This window comes from Nematolebias whitei, chromosome 20 (assembly GCF_014905685.2).
Source record: "Nematolebias whitei isolate Nwh7 chromosome 20, NemWhi1, whole genome shotgun sequence".
Taxonomy (NCBI): domain Eukaryota; kingdom Metazoa; phylum Chordata; class Actinopteri; order Cyprinodontiformes; family Rivulidae; genus Nematolebias; species Nematolebias whitei.
This window is the reverse complement of record NC_056517.1, coordinates 31307538-31318602: the sequence shown is the minus strand read 5'-3', so window position 1 is coordinate 31318602 and position 11065 is coordinate 31307538. Positions and strand designations below refer to the sequence as shown.

The window sequence follows — 11065 nt, the reverse complement described above, 5'->3', positions numbered from 1 at the left end:
GGAGGACAAGACCAACACAGCAAGAGCCGTTTTGTTTTGCACAATGATGTCACTATTTTAGACAAATAGACAAATAAGGTAAAAAACAGATGTAATTATTTATATTGGGATGTATTGCTTAGCCCCCTTATTTAAACTTTGCATGTTGTAAACTAACTTATCTAAATGTTTTTAAGCCATCAAATTCCTAATAATGGTCTGATATATCAGTTTTAATATACTTTGCACAGCTGAAAGAAATCAGGAAAAATAATTTATTGTACGAGTCTTGGAAATATAGAGGTTAAATTTTTGACAACGTTGCACTGATTTATAGTAAAATAAATATTAATATGAAGAAAACGTGTCACTGTAGACAAAACAATAACGTTGCAATACACACACACGTTCTTGTAGACGTACTTTTTGGGGACTTTGCATTGACTTCAATTCATTTTTTATAGTTCAGCCCTGACCCTTACCCTAAACCTAACCATTACTAGTACATGCCCAACCCTAACCCATGCACAATTCACACCTTAGTCCTAAACCTAACCCCCCAACAAGACTTCTCCTCATGGGGACCAGGCTTTGGTCCCCATAAAAAGCAGCTGGTTGCCACAATGCATGATTTTTTGTAAAATTGGTCCCTACAAGGTAACCTGAAACAAAAACGGGTGCAATGTTGTCTCTGTAATGTGTCTTTCTGTGCCTTTTGAGCTCCTAAATCTAATAAAATGCTTCATTTTTTCTGTCTCACATTCACAAATAAAGTATACAACTGATAAAATAAATGAACAGATAGATAGAGAGATGTTAAGGCCTCCTTGTTTGTCATTGAAGGGAGGTGACATCTGTGGATTTACAGGTTTGATGTTTCAGGATTTTATTTTTTATTTTTTAAATGTGTCCAAGCTTTCACATTTTACTAAATCATAACCATGACATATTGCTTGTTTTCAAATAGACTGGTCAACAATGTGTGCACGTTTCTTAAAATAAGTACCATATTTTCTGCTGTAGACGCCGCACCGCCCTATAAGTCGCATCAGTCCAAATATGTCTAATAAAGTGGGGAAAGAAACATAACTATGTCATAGAGTCAGGGCCAGATTAACACTTTGCTGTACCCTGGGCAACAATCTTCAAGGGCCCCATCATCACCACCCCAGAATCACCATAATCTGGCAAAATACAGAATAAATTACCATAATATACAGTAAATATACTTAAAATTCTAACTATCAAGTTTATTTTTGTGTATAAAACTCCAAATGCTCATTGACACAAATCATCAAGACTGAATTAAGTTGAACGCACTTTGAACACCACACGACACCATATGTGTACTTGTTTAGTAACGTGTTGGCCACTGGTGTCAGAAGCATTTATAATGGGGAGGACACAGTGATGGGGGGCCTGGGGGTCCTCCCCCAGAAAATTTTGAATAAAGTAGATGCCATTTCCTGCATTCTGGTGTATTCTAATGGTTGTTTAACATCTAGTTTTACTTACATAAGTAAACACTGGGAACGCCTTGGGATTCCCCTGGAGGAGCTGGTCCAAGTGTCTGGGGAGAGGGAAGTCTGGGCCTCCCCACTTAGGCTGCTACCCCCACGGATGGATGGAAGTAAACACTTGATTCAGTAACTGTTTTAGAGCTAATGGCACAACAAGAAGTAACCTGACCAACAGCTGATTCAATGAACTAAAAATATTATATATTCAAAGGTGACGATTTGATGCCCACATTAAAATTAAATCACTGTAACTTAGTCGACTTCAAATGCAACAAGATGATCAACGAATGTTTGAGACAAAGGATTTACTGATTAGTTCAAGAAACCTCCCAGTATAAATCGTAAAACCAGAATGACTTCTGCTCATTCTAAATTTGTCCAATGGCCTAAATCTCCTAAAGTGAAGGAGAATCATTTTTTGAAATAATAAATAAGATATATCCTGTAGCCATGTTTCTGCAAAGAAGATTTAAATTTGATGTTGATGTTGTGTGTCTTTTGTAAATCACAAGATGATCAAGCAATTTTTTTCATGTCAATACAAAGTTTTTGGTCAGACACCAGAAACTGGATTAATCTCAAACTTAACATTCCTTCTTTTGATGCTGATGACATTTTATTTTATGTGGATAACTGAAGCTCAGCTTTCTCTGATGCCATAAATATAGTCGTACTTATAACAAAGTACCACATTCACTGTAGTAACAGGAGGGATAATACGCCTTCCTTCCCGTTTGATAATATCTAATAAACTGCAGGTTTCAGTCAGAGTGCTGCAAAATGTGATGGAGAGTCGTTCCAACTAGCGGTGGGAACACATTTAACTTGTTCCATCCGAAGAGTTTCCACTTGATAAAATATGGTGAGAGTCAGAAGACAAAGCACGATATTTATGTATTTATATTTGTGTTTGATAAAGTATCAAAAGAGAAACACATACAGCAAACATCTGCTGCATGGGTTATGTTATGGTGTTCAAAGTTAAAACTATTAATATATGTCGTAATAGATGAGAAGATGACATGGAAATCTCATGTAAATTACTTAAGAATAAAATAGCAGAATAAAGTAAAAGAGTTTTTGAATGACAAAGCTTTATATATATTGTATACTGTAATGATTGCTCCATATTTCATCTATTGTATTGAAGTATGGGGGGAAAGCATGCGAAACAATTACAAACCCTATTTTGATTTTACAAACAAGCTAAGAATTAGTAGTAGGAAGTTCTATGGTCATCCAACAAAATATTTAATCAATCATTCATTCAACCTTTATCAATTGAAATTATTAAAATGTTATGATTTGGTTGAATAAAGTATTTTACAAGTCATGTTTTAAAGTTCATAAAAACATTATCCCTACATATACAATTAAAATTTGTTAAAAAAAGAGTCATTATAATCATAAGGGAATGGAAATGTTTGTAAACCCTCCGTTTAGAACTAGTATGAAGGAGCGCTGCGTTGTAATTCAGGGATGTGGAACGGCCTTGATATCACCATAAACATTTCTAAAACAGTTTATATGTTTAAAAAGATGATTAAGTTAAAATAGTTGGGAAAGTATGGCGCCATGTGAAGAATGATGTTTTTTTGTTTTCGCTTTGGGGATTGTTCAATTCTGAGTTTGCAGTTATTTTATTATTATTATTTTTAATAAGGGGCAGATATTCTTCTTTCTGCACCCTAATGTTTTTTTTTTCCCCTTTTTGATGAATTTGTTTTGTTTATTTAGTTTCTCTTAAATGAATTAATACATTTAAAAGAAATGGACAAAGTTGAGAGTTTTATGTTTAACAGTGATTTCAATTTTTTTTTAAAGGCTATATCCAAATAAAAGGTGAACATTAATTTATTTGCACAGTTTTTCTGAGGCTGTTATATCGTTTATATCGATATCAAATTATATTGGTATCGACCGAATTTAAGCAATATATTGTATATATAATATACAAATTGCCAATTGTATAATAATAATAATATTTGACAATATTAACACTTAAAACAATTGTTTGTTTGCTTGGAATTATAGTAAAACTGTCTTGTTGAACTTTTCCTTAATGGTAAATGATAAATGGACTGTACTTATGTAGTGTCTTTCTATCTTATTTCAAGATCCTCATAGCACTTTACACAACAATCTGTCCTCATTTACCCATTCACACATCACTCTACTAGATTTATACAAAGCTAATTGAACAAATCATTCTAAAGAGACTAATCAGAGCTTTAGATCACATTCATACACCGATAGGACACATCAGAAGCTATGAGGGGTTTGGTGTCTTGCCCATGGGCACTTCAGCATGTGACTGCTGGTGGATTCGAACCCCCAATTTTCACATTGGAGGACGACTGCTCTAACCACTGAGCCACAGCCGCCCCGTTAATAAATGCACTTTGATGGTCAAATCAGCTGCATTTCAAAACCCGATTCACGGAAGCGGGAGAATGCAGAGGGATGACATGCTGTGCATTTCTTCAAAATTTAACAAGATAACCACCTAAAAACAATTATTTTTTGCTTGATATTATAGTAAAGGTGTATCTCGGTTGAACTTTTCTTTAATAAATGCACTTTAATGGTCAAATCAGCTGCATTTTGCCTGGGCGGTGAAGTGAAATAAAGTTGATTTGACGGTTGCTCCGAGCTGGACTAAGATGGCAGTGTATGGCAAGCCAATTGTGTCATTAATAGCTGCTTTTACGGGCAGCACGGTAGTGCAACTGGTAGAGCTGCTGCCTCTCAGCGAGCAGGTCCCAGGTCCGGGGGCCTTTCTGGGTGGAGTTTGCCTGTTCTCTCCGTGCATGCATGGGTTTGCTCTGGGTACTCCGGTTTCTTCCCACAGACCAAAAACATGCATGTTAGGCTGATTGGTAACTCTAAATCGTCCCTAGGTGTGAGAGAGTGAATGGTTGTTTGTCTCGTTTGTCTCTGTGTGTCCCTGTGATGGACTTGCAACCCGTCCAGGGTGTACCCCGCCCCTCGCACAGTGATTGCTGGACATGGGCACAGGCGACCCCCGTGACCCAAAATGGAAGAAGCGGGTAAAAGATAATGGATGGATAGCTGCTTTTACCTATTACATGACCCAACGGCATGCCATACTCCTCGAGTGCCATCTAGCAGCTGAAAATGTTAGTGTTCAATATTTTCAGTCAGAATGAATGAAAGCGGTCATATCTCAGCCAAAAATTGATTTATAAATATGGGAAAAATCCATAAATACGTCGCTTCGGTGTATAAGTCACAGGGCATGTAAATTATGCAAATAAAACGTGACTTATAGGGTGGAAAAATAAGGTAAACAGACTTTTACAACTTTTGACCCATGGCACCAAGCAGACTCCGTAGCCTCACTAAGACCAGAAAAATCTGCTTGGATAAGAACAGATGATACGTTTGTGTCACAGAGCTCACACAAACCTAATGTTGGCTATAACCGTATAAAATGAGCATGGAATTTATGTTCAAATGGCATTATCAAGAATCTGCCACAAATGACCGAACTGCAGCCGAGGTGCTTGTTTGGCTTTAGAAAACAGCCGTGCTGAAGTCACTAGAGAAAAAAAAAGACATTATTGGACTACACTGGGATCAGATCATTTTTTACCAAATCTTAGCTCCCAAGCCTCCATGGGGCCCTCAGCGAAATTTGGTTTGGGGCCCTCTATTTCTACTAATAATGTGGATTACTGCAATCAACAGTCAGATGATCAGATCATTCACCCACTTAACATAAACTCATTGCAACTCTGACAGCCCTGTTTACATTATCCCATATGTGTGGTACTAAAAGTTTAAAAAAAAACACCAGTATGTAAAGTATTTTACAGCAAAAGTGTCATCTGGTTTAATAGCTTTGGTTTCAAAGAACTGCAACAGTAATGTTCAAAATAATTTGTAGTGCCAGATCAACAACAAACAGCAGATAAAATAACTTAGATGCATAAACAACTTAAATTGTGCAAAAACCGACAAAATTAACTGCAATAAAAAATATCGAGGAAATACTTAAATTATGTAAATGAACAATTACTTGAAACCACATAAAATGGTTTACAAAATAAATTTAAAGTTGAATGATTAGTTCTTAAAACTATGTGCAATAAATTACAAAAGCTGAATTTCAAATATTAAACAACCTTTACCCACACATTTGACCTGTTTATGTTACTTCTTCAATATTTCACAAACTTCATAAAACCTGTGCTTCCACTTAGGGGGCCCCCTAGTGTCTTTGGGGCCCTACGCAGCTGCTTAGTTTGCTTATGCCTGCGGCCGGCCCTGGCTCTAACATCACCATCACCAGTAAAATGTCCACCGTTTCGTTGCTTGTTCTGCTTGTTTATTACCAGCGTGCGATGGTGTTCCAAATCTTTCTCATGAAATGCAAACCATGTATTTATTCAGTTTCTCATTTTTCCATGAGCAACGAATGAGCCTTTTATTCTTTCAAAAGCAAATTGATTGCATGCCTTTCTCTTCATTTAATTTTTTTTTCTTTCCCATGAGACCATATGAACATTGGATGAGTCGGCACATTGAAATATGAAGTTGTGCGGAAAATCCGAGATTGGGGCTTGCTGCCAGCCCATCCTCTGTCACTGCATCTGTCAGCGAGGTGAAAGGCCTGACTGACACCCTTGAAGGTGCAAGTTAAGAGATTCTGCTATTGGATTTACTCCGCAGCTGACAAGCTGTCATTATACACAAAAAGGCAACATGAAGTGCAACATAATTCAACCTGCTGCTTCACGGTCATCTGGAAAAAGGTCGAGAAAAAGCTTCTGCTCGTTAGTCAATCTGCTCTCAAAGACGAGAGAAAATATTGTCCAAAACTTGAATGTGATGGAAAGCTTTACGGTTGTTGCATTTGCTCTGGGGATAATTGAATTCAGAGCCAATTGTAATAAATGTTTTAAACTTGACTTGATGGGAGAGCAAGCATTTGTCAATCAGCAAAGACTTTCTGAGGTCTTGACCTTTATCGGTGGTAGAAGCAGAGGGACAGGTGCAGGCTCTGGTGTCGGAGGCAGAACTCTGTTTGCCTCCCAGACTTAATATCTGTTGTACAGTTAGGCTGCAAAGTCTTATCAAATGCTCGAATGTTGTTGAAGCTTTTCACTCACCGTTATATGCATTAAGCTTATAACATCTGAGTCAATGTGCAGGACAGAATCCATACTTCCAGGTTAGGATTTTCTGAGGAATAGTTCGAGGAAGAAGTGAGCTGAAAACTTTCCGTTTATCCAGGAAGTTTGAGCTAATTCCAGTTCCTCAAATGAAACCTCAAGTTTCAAGTCTGAACAACTTTATTTAAAAGATGTTAGGGGTCATAAACACCTGCCACCAGAAGTGGTACCATTACCACATGAAGCGATCTCATGAACCTCTGCACAGATTTTAATGAAACGTCCAGAAAGCAGCCACTGGATGTACATCTAACTGATAAACAGATAACCCAGTTTAAAATGACCTCCACTGCCAGTTGACCTTTGGAAACTTCATTTCAGATACTCAAGGATTCAAGATTCTTGATTTGTCGTTCCACCACATGCGGTACATGTGGCAGAACAAAACTATGTACAAGGGTCCCAGTTACATCCAATAAAAGTATTAAAATATAAAAGAAAAACAGCATTAATATCTAAAACATGAACTAAGAAAAATGTTAATAAAAATACATTAAGCACTTAGAAGCATAAAAAATGCATAAAAACAATACATCGTCTTGAAGTGGAGCTACTAGGTTTTTGTCATTCTTCTGAGCTTTACACAGTCTGACCTTGGGGTGAATTTGTTGGGACGTCTACTTCTGGTGTAATCAGCATATGTCTCAAATGTTTTCCATTTATGAATAATCTGTCGCTCTGTGAAATAATGAACTTCATACAGTTTGGAAATAATATTTAACAGTGGCAGCAACAGTCGACTCTCTAAGGTCATTGCTGATGTCGTTCCATCTTGGCATTGTGTTAACACACAGTTGTGTGCTCAATAGCAACAAACTGCAAAAACGCCTGCGTTTATAGAGGAGCTCATACTGACAATGATCAGTTAATCAATATGTTTGATCAGCAGCTCCTGAATGAGGCAGAACCTCTGAAGTCCTGTAGAAGCAGCAAGACTGGATTTGATTTTCTACACACAGCTTTTCCGTTTTGGTTTTATTGTTGTTTAATTAAATTTTTTTTAAAAGCATGGTGGACTCGTGTGTTTTTTTGTACACCTGGGCTTAGAATTAAATTGATAAAGTCAGAGATATGAATCTGCTTTGACACACCTGATCAGATAAATGAGTGATTCCCAGGCTGTAGCAGAACTTGAAGACATGCTGAAGAGCAGGGAAACATCTAAAAGCTGCAGGATAATCTCGAGGACCAGGATTGGGCTCACTGCTCTACGAAAGCACATAATGTCACAAACACTTATAACTCTGTGCCTTTTTATCAGAAGAGACTTCATTCAAAACTCAGCAGGCAACATAGATTCCTTAAGATAACTGGGCCGTTAATTCTGAATGGATAGACGGCTCGTCTTAAAACAACTTGGTTGAAAGTTGAATTTGGACTTTAGGCAATGAAAGTAAAAATAAAAGTCCTCACAACGAAGACAGTATCCTCCGGTGGAGTTTCTCTTTATAATAATAATAATGTCATCACAATGTCAGCACTGTATGTTTCCATACAATGGCGAAATTAGTCTCTGCATTTAACCCATCCACCACCAGGTGGTGCAGTGGGCAGCTATTGAAAGCGCCCGGGAGGCATTTTGGGGATGAGGTGTGCTGCCCAGAGACACCACGTGATGTGCAGTGACTGGGGATCGAACCTGGGACTTTTGGGTCCCAAGCCGGCTGCCCTGCCTCTACACCATCTCGGCCCCCATATATGAAGGAAGAAGTCCTAGTATGGCCTTATAAATAAGAATAGGCCAATGGCGGAGTCTACGAATGGCCAAGGCCGTCCATCCAACCCGGTTGTATAAAGTGCAATGATGTGTAAAACTTTTTAAACCCGTTATAATTCTTAAAATTCCATGATAAACAGTATCCAGTGAGTAAAGACATTTAAGAGAAGCATGCATGTATAAAACATCACCATAGTCCAGTACAGACATAAAAGTAATATCAACCAGTCGCTTTCTAGCCTCAAAATATAGACAGGATCTGATCCCGAAATAAAATCCCAATTTTAATCTCAATTTCTTCACCAGCTGTTGAATGTGGGAAGTAAAAGATAAATTACCGTTTATTAAAAATCCTAAATATTTATACTGTGATACTTTTATTCAATTTTCAGACCCTCAGCTGTAGTAATGACTGAAAAATCCTTACTTTCAAATCTCCCATTGGAAAACAGCATCGCCTTCGATTTATCTGCATTTAAAACAAGCTCTTGAGGCGATAAAGATTTGTCTGTAAAACATTCAAAGCTGACTGTAATTAATTAAAAGCGCTGTTAGGTGAGAGACCAGAACAATATAAAACAGCATCATCAGCATAAAAATGAAATTTTTGGTACAAATGAGGTACATTTACACTAAGACTATTTATATACATAATAAACAAAAGTGGCCCCAGCACTGACCCCTGAGGGACACCATTGAGTATAGGGAAAGAAGATGAAGCTAAACCCCCTACTTGAACACACTATTTATTGGTCAGATAATTGTCAAACCAACGAAGAGCTTGTTCTGACAAGCCAATAGTGTGAAGCCTCTGTAATAAAACCTCATGATTAACTATCAAATGCGTTGGAGAAATTGACAAAACAACTCCCATCTTAAAAGCTTTTTAATAAATATTTACATATAAAACTATTAGATCTCTGAAAGAACAAGTTTTTCCAAGGTTTTGACCTCAGTCCACGTTATGGAAGACTAACTGTTCCCTGCATGGCTTCAGTAAACCCAGAGAGGTCTGACGTGCACAACAAATCCAATACAACTGTATAGAAAAAAAAAAAATGTTTTATGAGATGGAAGATGGGGCCTCTCTTTGCATCTGCCACACCCTTGTCATGCCAGCGCTCCAGATGTCATGGGAACCCATAACAGCTGGTGCGCACAGGCTGCGTGTGAACGGCTGCTCCATCTGCAGAAACCCAATCCCTCTGTGAAACCAGCAAAGGATTAAACACTTTTGATAAGGTCCTCAAAACATTTCTATTACCAAAGAACATCTGCAGGAGCAACACACTGCTGAGGTGTTTACTGGAAACCCACATAACTAGATTTTGCAACCAATAATGGGAAAGTGTGAGCCTCCTGTGATGCGACATCGTTCGGAGCTTTGCGCTGCTTTGATGCAATCAGTTCTGCAGACAAGTCACCATCAAGCCGCCATAAGCTCACAGCGCTGAAGTGGATTATCTGGTTGAAGATGAGCATCTTGGGTCTTTTAACAGTTTACACACAGACAGAGATGTGGTCTCACTGAGGCCATGGAGGGTTGGAGAAAAGGGGGAGGAGAAACGCTAGATGCCAAGTCCAGGACACTTAAATTAGAGAGGTCCAAACAAGGAGTCAAGTCTCAGCTGGACACAGAACCAGACACTGACAGATTTCAGTCAGGGCAAGCAAATGGGAATTTAAGGAGGCTGCTCGTTTGTGAATTTAGTAAACATTGGGAGTCAGAAACCGTCAGTCAAAGACTTTTTCAGTCACCAAGTTGCTGTGACTGCTGCGTAAAGCTTGTGTGGAGCCGCCATGTCCACCGGCTCAGCTGCGAGTGATGCTGAGGAGGAAGAGACGCATCCCAGGAGGTCCCGTTTGAAGAGGAAGACTTCCCGCTGCAGCCCCGGCCTGTTATCAGATGAGGAGCCGGAAGATGACGGCGCAGGAAGGAGGAGGAAGCTGGAGGGCAGCAGGCTCTCCGAGCCGCAGCCAAAGGAGGCGCGGCAGACGCAGAGGAACGCGGCCAACGCGCGGGAGCGGGCGCGGATGAGAGTGCTGAGCAAAGCCTTCTCCAGATTGAAAACCAGCCTGCCCTGGGTGCCTGCGGACACCAAACTGTCCAAGCTGGACACGCTCCGTCTCGCCTCGAGCTACATCTCCCACCTCAGACAGCTGCTGCAGGACGAACGCTTTGAGAGCTTTGCGCACCCAGCCAGCCTGGTAGGAAACGTTACCAGCAGCTTTTTAAAGAGACTGATGCTGTCCAGCTGCATGAACAGCAGTCCTAAGGTTAACCACCATAAGATGCAAAAGCCAGAATGTATGAATAACTCTGCTGTGTGCTGTTTTCACAGACGTGGCCATTTCTGAGCGCAGGACGATCAGAAGAGGACATCTCATCCTCAAGAAGACTTTGTGGAGCAACAGCATGAGCCCATAGGACTCAGAAACAAACGTGATCTGGACAAACTCTCCACATCAGTCTGGCTCTGCTTTTGTGACTTTTGATTTGATGATTTTGAAACCCTTATTATTATTATCTACTTGTGTTCTTATTATTCTCTGCACAGAAACAGATGAAACGTCAGGGGTTGGAAAGTTAATTATACAATAATAAGGCTTATTTTAATGCATAACATCCCAAATTTGACATTTTGAGTCAT

At 39.1% G+C, this 11065-nt stretch overlaps 1 protein-coding gene across 1 annotated transcript; it reads left to right on the top strand.

Moving 5' to 3' along the window:
- Positions 1-10214: 10214 nt before the first annotated feature.
- On the top strand, positions 10215-10834 carry LOC119426346 (transcription factor 21). Its single transcript, XM_037693911.1, has 2 exons — positions 10215-10622; positions 10757-10834. The coding sequence occupies exons 1-2, from the start codon at positions 10215-10217 to the stop codon at positions 10832-10834; spliced, it is 486 nt and encodes a 161-aa protein (XP_037549839.1).
- Positions 10835-11065: the final 231 nt, after the last annotated feature.